The sequence below is a fragment of the Liolophura sinensis genome, chromosome 8 (assembly GCF_032854445.1).
Source record: "Liolophura sinensis isolate JHLJ2023 chromosome 8, CUHK_Ljap_v2, whole genome shotgun sequence".
Taxonomy (NCBI): Eukaryota; Metazoa; Mollusca; class Polyplacophora; order Chitonida; family Chitonidae; genus Liolophura; species Liolophura sinensis.
The window spans coordinates 27299538-27321987 of NC_088302.1; the positions used below are offsets into that span (position 1 = coordinate 27299538).

The 22450-nt window shown below is 37.9% G+C and overlaps 1 protein-coding gene across 2 annotated transcripts in view; it reads right to left on the bottom strand.

The window, feature by feature from the left end:
• Window positions 1-4103: 4103 nt before the first annotated feature.
• The window catches only part of LOC135472570 (protein GOLM2-like), a 38031-nt gene continuing 19684 nt past the window's right edge, over window positions 4104-22450 (bottom strand). Inside the window, exons 6-8 of one of the 2 annotated variants that reach the window (XM_064752127.1) lie at window positions 19297-19487; window positions 8212-8265; window positions 4104-5891 (exon numbers count right to left, since the gene is read on the bottom strand). In XM_064752127.1, the coding sequence (XP_064608197.1) occupies window positions 5829-5891; window positions 8212-8265; window positions 19297-19487 (308 nt within the window). In that variant the 3' untranslated portion in view covers window positions 4104-5828. Of the gene's footprint in view, window positions 5892-8211; window positions 8266-19182; window positions 19488-22450 lie in introns of both variants that reach the window. The other variant, XM_064752126.1, reaches the window with a different exon arrangement.

Genomic DNA, 22450 nt, shown 5'->3' on the forward strand with positions numbered 1-22450 from the left:
CAGTCTGGATATATTACTGTCCCTATACATGTGCCCATCGGTTTCAGAGACTTCCTAAACTGAAAGAAAAATGTCGTAAGTATATGTAGCCTACATGTAGGTGAAAAATAAACGAAACAGTACGAAACTCGAACTAACTGCAACTCATAGATGTGAAACGACACACCGAATTTCAATTCGATTTGACGAACCATTTTGATTAAATGTACGTAAATAGGTTTGTGTGTAAAACAATGACAAGACGACCTTAAGAGTGCAAAAATGGCAAAATAGTTCTTCCTTCTCGTCACTACAACATAATGCTATTAATGTGTGCTTTTGAAGTAAAGTGGCAATAATTATAGAATGGTCGGCCAACTGGAGGCACTGTCTCTGGGACAGTCTCTGGAACAGACAAACCTTAAACTGGTTAGACAGGTAAAGTATTACAACCGTTCTGCAAAAAAACCTTGTGTCTCGATTGTTATCGCACCTGCTCGCACTAGACACATCTTTCCTAATCCCATTGCATTAAACGGCTCGAATTCCCAGTGAATAACACCTTTGAAGGAAATGTCCAAAATCTATCAAGTCTATGGGGTTTTTTTTTCCGGCGCTCCGCCATTTATTGAAGAGACTATAAATGGTTTAGAGCCCGGGTAAACAATGGAGTTTATAGACTGTGGGCATTTCCTTAAGGAGTGATATTCACGCGGAATTTGAGCTGTTAAATTGACTGGGATGAGGAAAGAGGTGTGTCCAGTGCGAGCACGTGCGATTACAATTGAGAAACAAAGGGGTTTTTTTTATTGTCCTTTCGTGATTTCTTGCCCACGGTATTTCGCGCCTCTTCATATTTATATTAATGTTTGACTGACTAATAAAGGGAGATAACTTCGAGCGCCTATGACGAAATCCACGGAGCCTGCTAAAATCACTAACCAACATTTAAGCTCTGCCAGAAGCTGTAACAACGATTAAACTTGGCGAAAGTACCTGAAACTCCGGAAAAAGCGATCCCAAACCAACTTATGCAGACGCCAAGCCCACAGACAGTGACCTTGAGTGGATGTATGAATGCAGACTTTGACGTGAACAGTTCTCTATTTCAGCTGAATTCTTGTTTTTTTGTTTTAAAAGGAAAGGTGTTAAGATACATGTTTACACTACTATTTGTGACTTCATCAGCGCATGATGTCCGCTTTGGCTGTTCCTGTGTGTCAGACGCTTATCCAGGATTGTCATGCAGTTTTCGATCTATAGTTGTTGATATTCTAATTCTTTGTTCATTCATTTATTTGATTGGTGTTTTACGTCTTCCTCGAGTATATTTCACTCATACCATGGCGACCAGGATTATGGTGCGTTCGACGAGAGTTGTGTTTAATCGAGTCGTGTCTAAAACGGCCTTGGATGTGCCGAGTGCAAAACGACCTTTGGAGTGACTCAAGCAAAGACTCTGGTCGGCGATGAACATATACGACTCTCACCTGTAAGGTCGCTGTGCTGTGCAAGTCCAGCTCATGTTGGCTTCACCTCCGGTCGTACGTGAATGAATGGATAATTATGGGTCAACGCCACACCGGCCGTACGTGGAAAGGTTTGCCAGTAACCTGTGGATGGTCCTGGTTTCCCTTGGGGTCTGCCCGATTTCCTAGGGCTCGCCGCCGTCATATTAGTGAAATATTCTTAAGGATGGTGTAAAACATCAATATATCAAATAAAATCAATTTAGTCTGTTGTATCCATTTTACTACATATCAGAGTTAAAATCCAGCTTATGGTGCATTAGACGCCTGACTTTTCTTCAGTTTTTTCACGTTTTATGTTGAATAATTGAAAGTTACCAGTACACGAAATACCCTTCATTTAAGACATGATTTTTTCTGACACTGCTTTTCCTGATGTAACATGTACATGAGCTTACATAACGTGGCATGTATACTTTTAAAATATTCGTGTCCCAGACAGGGGACAAACACAATATGAGCATATTCAATGGAAGCAGGATAAAGTGCCCGGAGTAAACCACCAGCGTTAGGACAGAAACATGGCGCATTATGCTCCCATTTTTAACTGTCCAATGTGTATATGTATATACCTTTTTTTCCCCCTCAGTGTCTTGTATGTTCAATGATCACTAGACAAGCGTATCAACTGGCATCACAAAACACAAAAGGCCAATCAAAGGCGAATTTTTATTTTACCTTTTATTATGAATTTCCCACGAATTTTTTTCTACATAACATTGTATCTTGCATAAAATTCATGACATTTCAGTTGTCAAGTTAATAAAATGTATTTTACATGACGAACGCAGTTACACAGGGTGGACCTCTTCATCAGAATAAAAAGTCAATCAACAGCAGCAAAGTTATCGGTACTTTTGTACAACTTGTACTGATGTGCAACTAGCAACACATGCGCCCTGAAGATGTTGCATGGTTAGAGCTACATGTAACAGTACCAAGTGCAACAATGAAAGTTCTCTTCAACCTATGTCAATGCGCGACATTTCGTGTACGAGTTGACAACACTTTGCTCACATTTCAAAAGACATATTTTTACATAACACGAATGGAAAAATTTGTAAACCCATAATCATCTGTTCAGTTTCAAAATCTAGGCCAACCTGGAAAAATTCACGATGTGCATGTGGAGACGACTGCGCTGGCTTCCTGAACACTGGTGCCGAAATATCAGCCAAGATCTCTCTCGTGGGTGAGGTTTATTCTCCAACATAGAAAGGTCAATTTCCAACCATCAGTTCTTCTTTTGCACCTTCACATCTCTCAATATTTAAATCTAAACCATTATTACATGCACTACACTAAACATGATATCATATTACAAAATGGTTCAATAATGGCAAGCATCTGTCAGCTCAAAACATGCATCCAGACAACGGCGCACCATTTTCACTTTTCAGTCACAAGTATTAAAATCAAGTTAAATTTTTCTGACCGTGTTAAAATCTGATAAGGCATCTTGATAAATACCGTAATTTGTCGACAACTTCCATCACCGTGCGTACAGCCAGAACTGTGTTCCAGATCGTAAAAACTCACAATTACATGCACCTCAAATGATCAAAACTTGAAACAGAGGTGCACTGGTGAGGTGGGCGACAAGAAAAAAGTAGTTGTGTGCCAAGGTGGGGTATGATGAGCCATTCATCACGGGGTAAGATAAGCCATGGATCAACGTACCCCATAGGCTATTTATGACATATTCTGATGTTGATATCTGTTATTTGTGGAACTTCTTCATACAGCACATTTTTGGTGTTGTCAGTCATATAGGCCTAGAAATATCCTAGTTATTAACAGAGTGAATATAAATTATTTCAGATCAACACTGGTTAGTATAAGTGTGAAACACGCAAACTGAAAATGTGCTTATAAATGTGCGATCTTTCACAAGCATCTGAGCAAATGAGCGTGGTTTTGTTTGTCATCAGGTAACCTGTTTCACAACTGGTAAGGTTGTTCAAATACTCCCCCAGCCTACCATACTTAAGGAATCTGCCCGAAGATCTACTCTGCACAAATTCCCTGTGAAGTACAGAATATACTAGGCACCTTTAACTGTATGCGAATAACTCAATCTTCGTAAAACATGTGCTTGGAAGTCTGATTTTCTGTTATGCCCTTCAAGGCATTTCCTTTTTAATTATTGCTTATCTGTCATTTTGACGACATTACAAACTATGCATAACAATGCCAGTCTAGTCTGACACTAAAAGAACCAAACGGAAATACTTGCAGTTTAGTAAATGTAACACTGCTGAAATAAAACAGCATATTTAGTAATACATAGAGGACATAGAGGCTTTTTATGTGGCGGCTCAACTTACCCCACGCTGTGGATGAATTTACCTCACTCAGAGTGTAGTTGATCCACAAAGCCAACATTTTTTTTTATTTTACATCTAATACAAAACTACTCAAGTTAACTTTAACATATGTCCTTGTATGCATTGATAAATGCCACTCAAATCAGCATAGTTTGTACTTGATAAAATGGAACATTGTGCATTTCTGATTACATTTTGTAAAAAGTGCCTCATCTTATCCCGGTCTCCCCCTATTTCGACGAACATGCTGGGCGCGAGTGGTAGCAGGCACCCTTTGTCCAGCACTAAGACACAAGCAGGAGTCCCTACAGTGTATGTGACTGAAAAATTGTCAGGTACAACGTAAACCTGGGATATATATCCATGCAGGTAAAACCCAAGGATACGTACAAGACACATGTCTTAACTCACATCTAGCATAATGCTAATTTCTTTGAAATTATTTATTTATTTATTTCACCGGTGTTCAACTGGCAGAAAACATAGCTATATCCCAAGTATCTGACTTGTTGAACGGAAGATGACGTGAAACAAGGTCTGAGTGGAAATTAATTAAAATATTTAACACGCGACTCTACTCATCCCGCTTCTTGCGTCGGGTGCTAAGAGTGCCTGTGTGCTAAATAACGACGCAACTCAACTGAATTTTTACTCCACTCGTTGTGGAGTCTTCCTTTCCCTTGAGCATTCCAACCATGAGTATTGATAGGCTGATCGATAAGGTCGACAATTTAACATAGTAGAGATTGAAGGCTGGTATTTTTGCCAACTGAAATATTTCACTATTTTGTACGCTTCATGTGACAACACCCTGACAGACAATGAACATTTTTACCGTAAATAAAAATAAAAAATAGGCATAAACATTTTCAGATGTCCATTAAATACTGATCAAGATTACACTATAAGCACATTTATAAAGCATATGTAATATCTAGAAGATCACCTGTACATTCAGTACGCTCTCTTTCGTCCCGAAAAAAACAGAAGCAAATGTACCATAAATAAATAATAAGCGGAAAAAACATCTTGCTTCAGTGCGTCAGGGATATCTGCATTTATGATCTGATCATCGATCATTTATTGGGTCCTATGTTATGGCTAATCAAACCTCTGTCACGTGCATGTATAAACAAATCATGAACATCTTTGAAAAATGAATGCAGAAGACAAAAAGCCACATATACATCCAGAAAAACTTGTAATAATATTACAGCAATTCACAGCATGCAAGGTCAATCTGGTCAGAATTGTTAATTATCTTCTAACAACCTGTACATCATATGGGTGCACTGAGCATCATGAGGAGGTAAAATAAGAACTGTATGTCTATTATCCCTTATAACAACATGATTTTAACCAAGGGAGATAACACATACAATGACGAATTTTTTTCATGAAAAATATGTTTTGTGATATATTGAAATCCGCTGAACATGAGACGTACCATGAACGAAGGATTAAATGTACACAAACGACATATTCTTAAAAGAAATGCTGAAGTCTCGACTTTCACCTTCTTTACACCCTAAATACAATCTCTGTCAAATATACATGGAGGTTGTACACAAAATTATTTGCATTTTGCATGTTACAACAGTATCACAATTTAGTTCCACAATGCAGCTTTACAGGACCACAGTCAAAACTGCTTACATTTATTTATCAGTAGCTGCCCAAAACAACCCCATTTAACTTCCACAACATAAAAAATCATACTCTGAATCACATAATAAAAAGTTCAAATCCCACAAGTTCAAAAAGCAAATCCCACTATTTTCAGTTTTACAATGCTAGATTTATGTAATGATACTATAATAAAATCCATTTCTGTTGCGATACATACATTTATATAATATCCAAATGTGTAACATTATCATCCCACAAAACTATGTGTACATAATATAATGTATAGTGTACATAATATGACCACAGTGTAAATAAACTTGTTCTCGGCATTATGATCAGACAAATACACTTTGGTTGAAACCACTCACTGAATATCACGTTGAAGGTTTTCTTTAAGATCCTTAATTCCATCATTCTGTGCTTGATCCTAATAAACAGGATAGAAAAATACAACCATTTTTATGTATTTATCTTATGAGGATAACATTGTCTTGTTTTAAATGATATCTTCTCTGTTCTGTTTCATTTTCTGTTCCTTTTTTAAATGACCTAAATGCCAACACAGAAACAGAGCTTCATCATGGACTAATAGCCATGACACAACCGTAAGTACACGTACAATGAAAGAGAGCACAACCCACCAAAATAAAAGAACCAAATTAACTTCAGTTTTTGGTTAATTACACTGAATACATACTGTGAAAGATCCTTTCAGTTGAATGTACATGTACATGTATTTTCTGGTACTTGTTTACATTTCACTGCCTGCGGTTGCTGCGAGTTCAAGTCCAGCTCATGCTGGCTTCCTCGCCGGTTGCAAGTGAGAAGGTCTTCCAGAAACCTGCGGATGGTCGAGGGTTTCTCCCGGGCTCTGCTCAGTTTCCTCCCACAATAATGCTGGCAGCCCTCGTATATGTGAAATATTCTTGAGTACGGCGTAAAACACCAATCAAATAAATAAGTAAATAAATTTCACTGTCCACTCTCCTCTGAGATGCAGAAATATTATCCCTTGAAATGGTGAGAGACACTGTAGACTAATATATATATCTTCCTAGGCAGAACTTTTAAGTGTGAAACAGAAATGACTTTTCATTAATACCGATGACATGTTATGGCTACAAGTCTTTGTCCGAAGCCCTGCTATCTGTCACACAAAGCCATCTCACTCTGGTGGAGCACATATCATGAAATGATAGACATGTATCTAATAAATACGTATTGCTCTGTTACATGTGGTTATAAACACGCAAATTCTTTTTGGAGGTAATCCAACCTATGAAAAAATATAGTCAGTCAATAAGGATTCTGTTTTCATTCTGGCTATTGAAAGGCATAGAATTTTAAAGACATTAATATTGAGAGAGATTTCAAAAAAGAGGTTCCATCAAAAGAGCGCTAACCTCACCAAATATATTTTTAATGATGGCCCTTTTTACGCTTTGCAGATCCACGTTAAGCACACACAGTAAAATCTCTGACTACGGACTTGGCCTGGTACATTTCACCTTCACGTTCACACAAATCTGGGGTTTACACTATCTGGATATAGGAAAGCTAGATTCTCAGTGGTTTCATCCAATTTTAAGTGAGTGTGACATAACCAGAAATAGTAAATCCCAAAAAGAGTAATACTGAACATACCATGAACCACATTCTAAGTGGGATATTCATTCTAAACATTCTAAACTCTTGCGTCTGGGGCTTTAATTTCTTCAAATCAGCATCGCATCCTTCCGCATACCTTACTTCTTCTAGTGAAACACACCTCAGTTTCATTAGTTCACTATCTACAGTACTGCTCGAACCTAAAAAAAAATATATCTAGCGTAGAAAGTGCATTATATCACAGGAAGATGTTCACATCGTACGCTGATCATACAGCCAGGATGGATGTACCATTCACGGATGATAGGCGGATCCTGCCACATACAACATACGCTAACAATTCACACATACACTCGGCTACCTTATAACGAATGCCTTGTTGTTCGACACCAACCTTGTTTGTTCTCTTGGACTAAAAAAAAAAATATTCACGAACGGTCTACTTCCCGGCATGGTTACTAATTCCAACATAATCATTATAATGTGCAGACACCTACATTTACAATACCTGATTATCTTCAGTGCAAAAGTTTCTGAGGAAGTTAATTAAAGTGGTAAATATACCATATAGGTATAACAGAGCTCATACATGAGAATTTTGGCACTCCGATTGGCTTATTTATAATATTAGTACAGTTTCTTGGAGAGAACGTACAGCACTTCTAGTTGTTCGGGAATACAGTTGTGATTTTATATTTCCACCCACACTAATAAACTTCATACAGAAACAGGAAAGCAGAACTCAGAAGTCAAGCAGTACTGGCTTGAAAACTTGAATGAAAGACCTGATTCACTAATAATTTTCTCATCACCACGCTTGCCTTAACAGGTAAACAAACTGAAGATTATTACATTGTGTCATGTTTATAGCTAGTGTGCAGGTAAAGGCTAAAGTGCGGTATGATCCGCCCCACATATGATCAAGATGCACGCAGGATGGGCGGATGTTGTGTGTAGAGGATATCGGTAGGATCGGGCAGTACTATACAATTCTCAAAATTTTTATGGTTCCATCCCCTCCCCCCCCCCCCCCCCCCCCACCACCACCACAAAACACACACAACCTCCGAGCATTTAGGGATCACCATTCTGGACAATACTGGTTAGTATGCATGTTAAACTAATTTTTAATTACTCACTGGTTCAAACTTCAATGTGTCATCTTTATCTCCTCTTGCCTCATCAATTACCTTCTGCAACAACAAGAATCGTAAGCATACAAATTACATTTTCTGAAAACGTAAACAAGTCTGTGAGTTAATGCATCGGTAATTACAGAATTAATCAGCATGACTATTATAACGTCTGCTGATCAAAAGTCCAAAGACTCACACAATGACATCTGACATAATAACTGTTATAGACAATTCTCAGTCTTCAATTTCACTGTATGTATTTTAAGAAAAAACAACACTATACCAAATGTACATCTGTATCCATACAGTATTCTACATGAAGGTTAAAAGGTAAACCTTTCATTTTTGCCATGCTGCATGACCGATATATCCCTGTTCAAAGTAAGCAAACTTACCAATTATCAATTTTAAGCAATCAGGCATGAGTTAATTCTAATACCCATCAATGCAACAATTTCCACTGATGTCTAACAAACCCTGTTCTTGTCTTTTTTTAGCCATATCGGCCTCAGGTATGGGTGACGCGATATCGTGTTATCGTGATATCGCGTCTTCATAACAATTCAAGATTAAGATGATTTACACAGTAACTAGGGTCGTTAGAACAAAATTCCTGTGACTGTTCAGGTCTGTTTCCTCCTCTCTCTTCCGTAAAAACTCAAGTCACATTATCTATTGTCTTGTCTTTTAACGTTGCCTACACATAATCTATGCATTTGTAAATATCTCAGTTACATTTTAATAGGGGCCTCCATGGCTCAGTTGGTTACCGCGCTAGCGCAGCGTAATGACCCAGGAGCCTCTCACCAATGCGGCTGCTGTGAGTTCAAGTCCAGCTCATGCTGGCTTCCTCTCTGGCCGTACATGGGAAGATCTGTCAGAAACCTGCGGTTGGTCGTGGGTTTTCCCCCCGAACTCTGCCCGGTTTCCTCCCATCATAATGCTGGTTGCCGTCGTATAAAAGAAATATTCTTGAGTTCGGCGTAAAACAAAAATCACATAAATAAATAAATTACATTTTAATACATACAATGTATGCTACACATGTACTCTCAGCTAAGGGAACCATACACAACCAATGGTGCAAAGAGATCAGAAGAAAAAACGTCAAATAAGCCTGTGATCACTGATGTCTAATATCAACATTAGCCATCACTTATTTCCTGCAATCAAAAATACTAACTAATTGACGGCCTGTTTATTTGCCATGAACATGTGCCACAACTGTGCTATCAAGGGCATTAAACAAATGAAAGGGCATTAAACAAATGTAGTCGATAGCCTCAAAATGTAGTCCGCAGCCACAAAATGTAATCCACAGCCTCAAAATGTAGCAAACTAGAAGCGTCATGCATAAACTACGAATGTAGTATGACAGCCATGTTCCTTCTGCATTATCTCTCCAGCCGGGCATGTACAAAACAAGTTACCTTAATTTGTACTCACAATCAATTAGCTGCTGTTTGGATCAATGAAAAACAACTCTTCTTCTTCTTGCATGACTAAATGTGCATGTGCATAAGTTTAATGAAAACTACTTCAAGAGTTCCAGATATAACTTTATCATGTTAACAAACTCGTCACCAAAGACATCTTAAAGGACGAAACAGCACATGGCTAAAACATATTTCAATCCAAAGAAGGACTGGTTGAGCTTCCTAAAGAATATCATTCTTTATTTTTCCGATGAGATTTTGCCAAATAAAATGAAATACAAAATGATAATATTGAGCAAATGGCTGGTTAGAAATGAGGCGCTCATCTTGATAATTTTATCCCATCAAACACGTTGCTATTAGACTGCGCAACATAATTAGTGACGTAGCCTTTAATCATTCACACTAGGGGATCTCTGTGGCACAGATGGTTAGCGCGCTAGCACAGTGTAATGACCCATGAGACTCTCACCAATGCGGTTGCAGTGAGTTCAAGTCCAGCTCATGTTGGCTTCCTCTCCGGTCGTAAGTGGAAAGGTCTGTCAGCAACCTGCGGATGGTCGAGGGTTCCCCCCGGGCTCTGCCCGGTTTCCACCCACCATAATGCTGGCCGCCGTCGTATAAGTGAAATATTCTTGAGTACGGCGTAAAACACCAATCAAATAAATAAATAATATTAATCCTTCACTCCATGAAGTGACACATGATAACACAGTACTACTGCGTAGTAAGATATCATTGGAGATGGTTCACGACTTAGTTACATGTTGCTGGAGGGCCATTTCTCACAGAGTGCTGTGGTGCACTTTTGTGAATGATGTGAATGCTGTTCACACACTAAGCTGTGTAATATTCAATGATATCAAAAACTATGTCAGATAGTACCATATTCAGTACCATATTCTCGGCACACACCACATTATTTTTAGTGTTTAGTAAGCAGATTCCATGATAAACCATTAATATCACAGTCAGTGAAAAACTGCTTTGGCATGTCGAAGATTTATGGGAATGAAAAGTCATTCCAATTGTATAATGTTTAAAATTAAATCCTTGAAGTAGGCTTACATGTTTTTTTTTTCTCTGAATTTATCACAACTGGAAAATTTTAATTTAGCTCCTTTGTCTTTCTTGCAGAGCAGTATTGGGGGGGGGGCTAAATTAACATTTACTCTAAAATTATCAACATCGATAAAAAAAAATCAATCGATATCAATAAATAATGTTTATTGTTGGTTTCAATGGAAATGGCTGATCCCTTTACATTGCTTAGAAAGAAAGGCAGAGAAAAAAATATTTGTATTTAGAATGGCTGATCTAGTATGGTCAGCCATTGAAGAAGTACAGGTAAGGTGGCAGAATCAGAGCTGTTTGACCTACTATAATATAAATAATATGTATTTGTAGGTTGGTGATTTGATGCAGCCGTGGACTGCAGTGCTTATGATACATGTATTAGTATATTTGCATAATACGTACCTATAAAAAATATAATTTGGCAAACTTCATTTGATTTACTCAGTTTTGCCAAAATTTGTAAACTTCCGGTTAAAAACAGAACGACAAGTCAGAAAGGAGCAGTAATTATCAGCAGGTTAAAAAGGCAAAATTATCGATGTAAAAAAATAGTGGTATTTATCGACATCTATAAATGATTTGGCAGAATGACTTCGAGGGACGCCTGTGGCGTATTCGCAGATACAAAGCTCAGGTGTCCTTGTAAATGTTAATATCCATACATTTGCCTACTGTATGAACAGGCGTATCATTTGAAATGGTCTAATTTCCATGAAAGCATCTATAAATGCTTGATCACTGGGGCGTTCATCACCATGCAGTTCACAACATTTTTCTGCCACTTCTTTACCTTTGATATGTAAATACCTTCAAGGTGACATCACCTTGCTCTCTTTGAAGACATGGGACCTGTTTTACAAAGCTGTTGCATTGCTGATTGACCATCAAGCTCATTTACCATGGTGACCTAGCTCTTCAATGTCTGTTATCATGGAAATTTGTGACTACTTCATACAACAGGCCCCTGTCAAAGCTGTGTCAACATAAATTTCATTAAAGTTTAACTGAGTTGAAAAAAAACAACTTTAAGACACTTTAAAATGAACATAAACATTAACCAGGTGCTTTCCAACTTATACTTTAAATATACCCAAAGACCTTCAAAGAATTTGCAAAGGTTTGTGAAAATAAGTGAACATGCATGCACATGCCAGTTATGGGCATCTGGCTAAAAGCCTTCATACCCCATACAGCGCATAGGCTGCTGGCTAAAAGCCTTCATACTCCATACAGCGCATAGGCTGCTGGCTAAAAGCCTTCATACTCCATACAGCGCATATGCTGCTGGCTAAAAGCCTTCATACTCCATACAGCGCATAGGCTGCTGGCTAAAAGCCTTCATACTCCATACAGCGCATAGGCTGCTGGCTAAAAGCCTTCATACTCCATACAGCACATACGTGAGGTAAAGAGAATGCATGTTCAGTAAAAGTGTTACTTCAATGAAAATGCCATTACTGACAAATTCACTGATAAAGGATGTAACTGCACATATTCATACCAGGACTATAAAAACTATACGAAAATGAGCTGTTTTGGTGGCGTATAAAAGGCAGTTTGAAGTGCGCTTTGCACACACCGACCAAATGTGATGATGTGATATCATGTGTAGACAGCTGATCAATCTACAGCTCTCAGTCTTGTAAAATGGAGCGCATAATATTAATGGTGATATCTATAGATTTTTGCATGGCATAACTCACCTTATTTGACAAAAAATACCATGAAATCTATGATTTCCCGTTTACACTGAAAACCCTATCCACTGAATGATGGCCCGTATAAGGCTTTCACTATAGTTTTAAGACTTTCAATTTTTTATAAGGTTTAATTACAATCTACATGCATATCTGTAACCAGAAGAAGACCTTATTTTAAGGTACACTTCATCTCAAGACATAATTTGTTCAATATTTTCGTGTAAGAAATGTCTGACACATTGAACATACTGAAGTTGAATGGTAATCAACATGCACAAGACCATTTAAGAACAGGTCAAAGGTCAATATTTGGACAAAATTACCCTCAAACAAACATTTCCAGTTCCATAAACAGACCTCTTCAACTCCCCAATGAACGATTCAAATCAGAAACATGAAAATCCCCATAACCAGATAACGGTACGAATAACCTAACATATTCAACTAAATGTGCTAAGTTGTGCACATTTTTATGCCCATGTATTGTCCGAGCAATTTCAGGCTACATTCTTTCATGGGACAGAGCCTACACATGGTGTTCATTTAGAACTGAAGAAGGAGGTCAGAGTTCAAAAGTAGGCGGCTGAATTGAAGTAACTGAATGTCACAATTACTATTGATTTAAATAGTAAGAATATTCAAAGTAGGCGGCTATGGGGACTGGAGTAGACAGCTGTCTGCAGCCTGCTACTTGCCCTTTTTGAACACCCTGCTTACACTGTATTTTATAACTGATAAAGCAAATTTAAAATCTATGCTGTAAGCATTAAATGGCCAGTAATTACAGATGACAGAGCACAAATTTTACCTACAACAATTCAACAATTCTAGTGTTATATTTATTATAATTTTATATTTACTTTACACATGGCTAGTATACACGAAACTTGACAACTGCTTGTCAACATACATGTAATTTCCAATTTTGTGTGAAAATAAAATTTAAAATGGCCCTTTTATACTTTTAGATCTCCTCCATAATCACAGAGCATTTTCTATTGTGACCAATTAGTGACAGCTCAAAAAAATTCAGAACTGTACGTCTAACTCTTGACCCATATCTAATTGAAGATCAACTTATCTGATGTAAGTCAACATCTTGCTGAAAGTAAAAAGCCGTACAATTGGCATATGCATCAGCCGTAAGCAATACCAAGCTGTCCCCCAGCTTGCGTTACACCCAATCTAAGCAATATTTGTTTCATTGAAGTCCCACCATAAAATGTGCATCTGAATATGATTTCACAGGTTTGTGTGAAGCTGAAGATCATTAAGCACGTAGTAAAAATATAATGCTTCATTCTCTTGTAGGAGGACATCAGGAATTTTTAAGAGCGCTACTTGCTGATACTGTCGCATTTAATTCTCTCGTGCTGAAGTACTCCCCTAAAGCTACAGGTAGTAGTGAATGTGGTTCGCATGAACCACTACCAGATCAGCAAAATACAGGGATGCTGTCGGAAAATACCATACAGAAGTATTGTTACATATGGTTTCATGTTTTCATTCCTTTTGTTAAAAATTGTATACTTTGCCCAGATCACACAAACATGTGCATGTAGGATTCCTTTTCTGTCCGTTCCTGTCCAGCAGATGTTGACTTGGGGGAACTTAAACATGTTGATTCATAACAAAACTATAATAATTATGTTAGATGAAGCGTAAGAGTCCCTATCTTGCCACAAAAATATCTTGAAAACAAATAATACAATGTAAGCTGTTTCAAAAGAGCCATTTTTTCTTTGTAGCCCATTTCACAGAGCGCACATAATATTATATGCACAATCCATAGCGACAAATACTGTAGACATTATTTATTGATTTGATTTGTGTTTTACACAGCACTCAAGAATATTTCACTTATACATGCATCGGTGGCCAGCATTATGGTGGGAGGAAACTGGGCAGAGCTTGGGAGAAACCCACGACCATCCGCAGGTTGCGACAGACCTTCCCACGTACAGCCAGAGAAGAAGCCAGCATAAGCTGAACTCATAGCGACCGCATTGGTGAGAGACTCCCGTGTCATTACGCTGCGTAAGCGCACTAACCAACTGAGCCACGGAGCCCCCACCCCCGCAGACATTATTTAGCTGTGGTAGTTACATGGATGTAGCATTATGTGCACTTTGTGAAACGAAGCCCAGGACCTGCTTGTATGAAGCCTTCTTAACATTACGAGCACATCACTGGCAACTAGCAATATAGGCATTACAATGCCATGGTTGTAATGTGCTTAAAACGTTTAAGAAGGCTTCATACAAGTAGGCCTTGGTCTACTTTTAAATTCAACTTCTTACGGTGTCATGGGATGTGCCATGTTGGAGCAACTGCAATCACAATATCCTTTCCCCTTTACCCTAAGCTTATATGGCTAAAAAGTGTTTGCTTGACATCAGTGGAACCTTGCTCAGTCTCATGTTACAGAAATATGTTCAGCAATCTACCATCAGACACACATCATCGTCATCATATTATACAATGTAACAGCTTTAATTAGGGGTCCACACTAGTATCCTAGCGGGACATCTCTTGAAATTGTTCGGATTATTATTATTCTTGGTCAAGTCGTAAAACTGCAATACACGTATCTCCGAAACTAGTAAAGTTAGAAAAAGCAAACTCTGGAGTAAGGAAGCAACTAATAATGAAGCAACTTTTGATGTTTTTTGCTGTTTTACCAACAACGTGAATTAGCAGCCATTTTGTATTTTATGGATAAGCTAAAAAAATCTTTTTCTCCAAAACAGTTAAACCTATCGAGATAAACATTTCATTTTCAGTTTTTAGGTGGATATTATTGTAAAAAATATTGTAAAATAGTTTTAGTTTAGTATGGAAATAAGGCCAAAACTAGCGTGGAAAGGGCATCAGCTCTGCAACTTCCTGTTCTTTCAGTCTTCTGTCCTTGGCTATCAGTGGAAGATCAAAGCCACCTGATCTCTATGCCTGTCTTCAGTACTTGGCCAATTGTAGATGATGCCTGACAGCCCAGGGTTCAAATCCAGTAAATTCCTTTCCATTTTTCATATTTTTTCCCATTATTATGAACTGTATAGACACCAGGCTACCAGAAGTGGTAAAAGACTTGTGGCATGGAGCCTGACAACACTGTTGGATAACAGCTTTAATTTAGGATGTTTTTACTACAGTCGGTTGTAAACTACTGCTTAGTGTACAATGGAAGGAACTGATTATCATGTCAGTATGTATGGTACATGGCCAAAGGTATCTAATTTGGTTGAAGTCTGTGCAAGCTGCGTAACGAACTGTATACCACAGACTGTAATTATAGTTCTGTCAAATACCAACAAGTGAAGGCAAATCTTTGATCTTTGTGTTACTGACATGGCTGTCGAAGAGGAATGAAATTTTTGTCATAGAAGACTTTGACAAGGATTACCCATTTCTTCCCATATCATGTAGCAGGTTTTCACTTTTGACATCTCAAACTTATCAAAATGGACAGGCCTAATTTATGTACTGCCACCCACATTAAAGGTGTCCACAGGTGAAGCAGTAAAACAGTCCAATATTACTGCACTTTCCCTGTGCAATGCTTACATTCTTATACTTAAGCTTTAATAAGAAAGCTAATTGACTTTTATTTGTTCTGAAAATAACCTAGGAATGTAGAATATATATATATATATACATAGGTATAAAAGCAAGATTTTTCTGATGTTGTGAGGTGACAGTACAAAAAAAAGAAAACAATGTGCCTTCTCAGCTATATACCTATTTGTATTCCAACAGTTCTGAACATATTGTTCTAATCAAAGGATGAAGTGTAACAGTTTGTCAGGCCTTATTATATGGGCATGTTCACAGGGAGTAAATGGTCACTGGGACAACAGGTAAGGACAATTTTGCCAGAGCATTGTGAACAGCTATTAAAAAGTATCAACTCTATCTGAATGAAAGCCGTGGGCCAAAGGTCTCGACCATTTTGACCACACTTATGTGTTAATTAATCACACATTGTTATACATTATTTAAAAATGCTAATTGTTAACGTACATAATGAGCTATGTTAATGTTTGATTCTACACTAATTTGTACAGATTAGTGTTATTATCCATTATGATCTCTCTCTGTTTATAGCTGTTCACAACGCTCTGGCAAAATTGTCCTTACTTGAAAATTTGTTGTCCCGGCGACCATTTACTCCCTGGAAACAAACTTATATATAAGGCCTGACAAACTGTTATACTTCTGTTAAGAACCAGGTGTTCGAAACAGCTGCAGTTGGAATACAAAGATGCATAAAGTTGAGAAGGTGTATTTGTTTTTTTCTTTTATGTTATATACATACAACTGTATATCGATCAAAAAATAAAACTGTGAGATTTAAAATATAATTAATTTGCTGACACAATTTACAGGTCACTATGGATATACCAACATGTACAGGACCAGTATTCATGCTCAAACATACAAACACGATATTGTTACTATCAGAACACATAAATGTACATCTAGACAATGACAACATAACATCTCCTTGAAGGCATCCAAGCGAATGAACAGAAGAAACAAACTGACAATATGATTACCACAACAAGAGCTACCACAATTCCTACATGTAAGATCTAAACTGGTTAAGACAACGTAAGATCTAAACTGGTTAAGACAACGTAAGATCTAAACTGCTTAAGACAACGTAAGATCTAAACTGCTTAAGACAACGCTAAATATCAGAAAAGTGGTGACAGAAAGTGAAATGATTTAACTGGTTAACAATGAAAGCTAAAATGACAAAAGATTTGGATATTAATTTCTCACTACAGGTACATAATGAGTAAATGATCAATGTACATGTATTGGTTTCCAAAAGTTTGAGCTGCATAGCTTCTGCATCACTGAGAATGTATCACTGTTTAAAGGAAGTTGAGAAAAGAAATTTATCAACTTATGATGATAGAGGTTCATGGTGCCAATTATTATTTATTTCTTGTACATGCCTTAATGACAAACACAACCATGTTTTTAACTCTGACAGGACATTAGTCTGTTTTATTTGTGGTGGGAACCAGTGCCTGGAGTAAATAACTGGCCTTTGGACAATTAACTATTACAGTGTTCAGTTCCAATGTGGACAGTCAGTTTCGAAGCAATGAGTTTACCAGTGCAGATATTTTGAGATCGACGTAAGATGCATGTTTCATACTGTACTGTACATGTACATGTTTGTAAGTTCACAGGCATGTTCACTGGGTGTACATGTAGATCATTCATGCATGCTTCATACTGTACATGTATACATGTAGATCATTCATGCATGCTTCATACTGTACTGTACATGTACATTTTTGTAAGTTCACAGGCATGTGCACTAGGTATACATGTAGATCATTCATGCATGCTTCATACTGTACCGTACATGTACATGTTTGTAAGTTCACAGGCATGTTCACTGGGTATACATGTAGATCATTCATGCATGCTTCATACTGTACCGTACATGTACATGTTTGTAAGTTCACAGGCATGTTCACTGGGTGTACATGTAGATCATTCATACATGCTCCATACTGTACTGTACATGTACATGTTTGTAAGTTCACAGGCATGTGCACTGGGTGTACATGTAGATCATTCATACATGCTTCATACTGTACTGTACATGTACATGTTTGTAAGTTCACAGGAATGTGCACTGGGTATACATGTAGATCATTCATACATGCTTCATACTGTACTGTACATGTACATGTTTGTAAGTTCACAGGCATGTGCACTGGGTATACATGTAGATCATTCATACATGCTTCATACTGTACTGTACATGTACATGTTTGTAAGTTCACAGGCATAATTAATTTGTGTGGAGAATGTTTCATCAATGGCTTGGGTACACTAACTGGATATCTTCACGCTTTGGATACTCTAATGTAATAACATGTAACTGCATCAATAGCAAAATTACTTATTACTGCCAAGCAGCATCAGAATGCAGTTATGGAGTCACCGTGCTCACAAGATGTGTACTGCCCGATGAACTTATGACCTGTGAAAAGTCAAAGCTCATATGTACTGTTTCTAATCAGATCTGGCCTTGGGGGACGCTGATTATTGAACACATGTGAGATATTTCACTGCATATGGCTCAGGAGTTTTGAAGCTATAATGTAACTAAGGCAATGAATATGAACTATGACCTGACAGAAAGAAGATGCAGGTTAGATATGAATAAGTTCATATGTAACATGAACATGCACTAGTTGAGTAACAAGGCCTGAAGAACTGATAGAGGGCATGAAGTTTCACTGAATATGGTTTGGCAGTTTTGGAGATAATACATCTCCATGCAGCCTCAAAGATGACATACGATAAAGTTTCGGTCACAGATAATTTGCTTTGCCAGCACTCTAAATACATCTGGGATCTGAGTGACTCTAATCAGATAGTTTTACAGGCACTCAAAAAAAAACAAAAACCAACCACTTGCACTGGAGTCAATGATCACAAATCCACTTATCCACATGTACAATTCCCAAAACTTGAATTATTGTAAACAGCATGTAGATGGATCTGTATTACATGTATGCACCATCGTGTATGCTGGTTAATACAATGCAGAAGCCATGCAGTCATCTCCAATATCTATGCATCATTCAGATTTCAGATGCAGGTGTATGTAGTTGCTGTCTATGCATTTACTTACACATATATATACATGTACAGTGCAGAATACTGGTTAATAGATGAATTCAAACTGTTAAACAGCAAAAATCATTCCACTTCACGAGACCACCAACCTGATAGTGACCTCTGTCTTCATTGGATTCCTCCTCTATGTCGAAGTGTTCATTGTAGTCCCCTTCACCGGGGCTTACATCTACATCACCAGCATTCATCTCATCCATGCCTACCTTCCCTACAACGTCACCATCTGCATCAGGATCAGTCTCAGCAGGGTTTTCAGTACGAAGTGTTTTCTTGCCATCAGTCGTCACCTCTACAGCTTCACCACCATTAGAGCCAGCATCATTAGCAGTTGCTATAGTGTCATCTTTTGGTTTTTCTATTTTTCTGTTTTCAACTTGAGCCATCTGAGCAGCATCTGTAAATACAGTTATCAGCAGGCCCTGTCATGACCATTCTCAGATTGTGTGCAAGCCCATGGTCACAGCTTCACCACACAAAATGTTATGGGAACACATTACAAACTCTTGCAACACGTTGGCCAAAAGATAGGACTGAAAAGTGTGAGAGATCATACTAAATATGGTTAACGATAGAAAAAAAAAATAGCCTTAAATACCAGCAGTGAAGACAAGAGAAGTGCATGTATTAACACAGATGTATGCAGTCACATGTCAAAATGGCAAGCACACATACACGACATAATGATGGGGTGTCATGGCCAGTATTCATCCCAGTTGATGAAGCTGACGCATACTCATGCTTGGGGTGTGCCAAGTGAAGCGTACAAATAGTGCCGTCAGGTTAAAGATTAAAGGGTAAAATAGGAGAATGGTAAGAAATAACACCAGGCAGGAAAACTGTCAAAGGTATATATAAATGTGATTAGGACTAGGCCAAAGTCTGAAGGAAAACTGTTAACTTGATGGACAACAAACACAGGATAATTCTGGATTTAACAGTACAAACATGAACAGAGATCAAGGCGTTTATCTCCCTTCAACCTACGACTTGATAATCCTCCAAACCGACCAGGAATCCCACCAAACCTAATTAGTGGACTCCCCTTACCACACCCTACCAAGCCTAAGGCTGTTGAACTTACCCCTTAATCCTCCAATTCTGTGAGCTCTCTTTCTCTACATAACTCTACTGTTTCTTATCACTTGACACCTATAGCTTACTTGTTATATGTAAGCACATTATGTTATGATGTCATTCATTTCATAATGATGCTAGTATCTGCATCGAAATGCCGTGACGATAAACCACGAAGTTGTATATCCATAAGCAATGCCTTGTCCAATGTATGATCTGTTGAAGCAAGTAATAAAAACCAACAAAAACTTCTGTGACTGTGTTTATGTTTACGTTTGTAAATACATACATACACATTTATTTTGCAAATAGTTTAAAAATGCCAATATTAAGAAATAAATAAAATATACATGATTTAAGATATACAATATTAAAATCTTAATGTGTAGAATATGTTTCAAGACTATACAGGATCAACTGAATTTAAGAATCATACAGCAATTTATGGATGTATGCAAAGTGCTACATGTATTAAGGACAATAATTTTGTGGACTGATATGATCCTGGTTTAGGATGAAGACAGGAAGTTACTGTTTAATCATTTGACATGTTTAACGAGCCCAGGAGAGTCTCAAGTGTTTCAGATGGTATATGGGTCAGAAATGTATAATAAATGGTATCAGGCCCACACGCAGTATGCCGTTCATTGATATGAAAAAAGTTTATCTTAAGTCTTCCAGACTGTTGGAAGAAACGGGCAATTCAATTTTCTCAGTCTGGTTTTTGGTGTGTAGAGTTTCAGGAGGGTAACTCTCCAAATGCAGAGCAGCAGGACTCTGAATAATAGCTTATTATCAGCTTCAAGAGACCCAAACTTATAATACAGAACTTATAATTGGATCCTCAGTGGCCTTAGGACGCTCCGCAGGGCCATTAGGCTCATGCGATTTACCTTTAGATGCACTGTGTTTATTGGCACTAAGTAACGTAACTGTTGAGCTTGGTGATGTCTGAGTGGATGTACTGTTTCATTAAGGTGACTTGCAGGATCTACCTTTGGAGGGCACTGGTAAAAACACTGTCTTCCCTTTGATAAAGTGGGCAGTCGCATGAAAAAGCCATGTGAGCTCCCCTGCAGTTAGAACAACTTAATATGGTTCTGGCATTCGAAGCCCTCATGACCCTCCTGCCAACACCAGAAAAAGACTAATCCATTCCTACACCAGCCTTATGCATCACCAAACTTCTGGCAGTTGAAACACTGTGCAGGGATTGGTATAATGGTCAAAGCAAACTTTGAATGGTCCAATTAGTATAGATTCAGGAAAGTTCATTTTAATAAAATTATAGAATGTTGTAGATACGCATCTAAGTTTGCAACCTTGCCATTTGGCTTTGCGATAAATCTTTTCACTTTGATGAAACCTTGAGATTTCAATTCCTCACATACCTCATCGTCTGAAAAATCACTGAAGTCTCAAACTGTCACTTGACTACTGTTAAAGGAGTTTTCAGGTGACCAACAGGAATACCCATACATGCAATAGTGTTGAAGGACAGCAGGTTGATCACCTGCTGTTTTCTAGCAAATTCAATTAGTACAGCCTGCAAATGCTTTACCTAAGACAAAAGCTTTGATTTTTGTTGCTGGATAGTTATAATTTCTGGTGGATAGCATTATGAAAGCTGCGGACAAGGCTGCAAAGCAAGTGCTACTGCTGAATAATATATCTGTCTCTTACACATTATCATGTCGAGAGATGTTCAACGACGTTAAGTCACACTTCTACTCGCTTTGGCAGAATGAGTGGGATACAACGAATAATGGTCGTTTTTATTTTCAATTTCAGCCTTCTATTTCCAGTGGTTATGTAAACCTATCTCCGAGATGACACAATGTCTTATTTTTCAGATTAATGTCTGGCGTCTTACCTCTTAACCTACGCCTTTTCAAGATAAACTATCATCCAACCGGCTGGTGTGATTTTTGTGATGTAGATGAGTCCGAAGTACATTTTCTTTTAATATGTCCCAGATATAATGTAATCAGAACTCAAATGTTTGCAAAGCTATCACATTATGGTATTTTTCAGCACACATTACAGGCAGTTCTATATCCTCCACGAAACAGAGTTTTCAATGAAGTGGCGAAGTTCACTGTTAATTCAAGGCGATTTTGAGTCGCCCCAACCCTCATCCCGTTTATTTGAGTGCTACCTCTAGTAATGTAGTATAGATTTACTCTTGCTGTTAAGTGTGGCATGCATCATCCCTTTTCAGGGCTTGGAAAACGCCAAATTTATAATTTCACTCATTATGAAAGCTGGCCAACGTTTTGATCC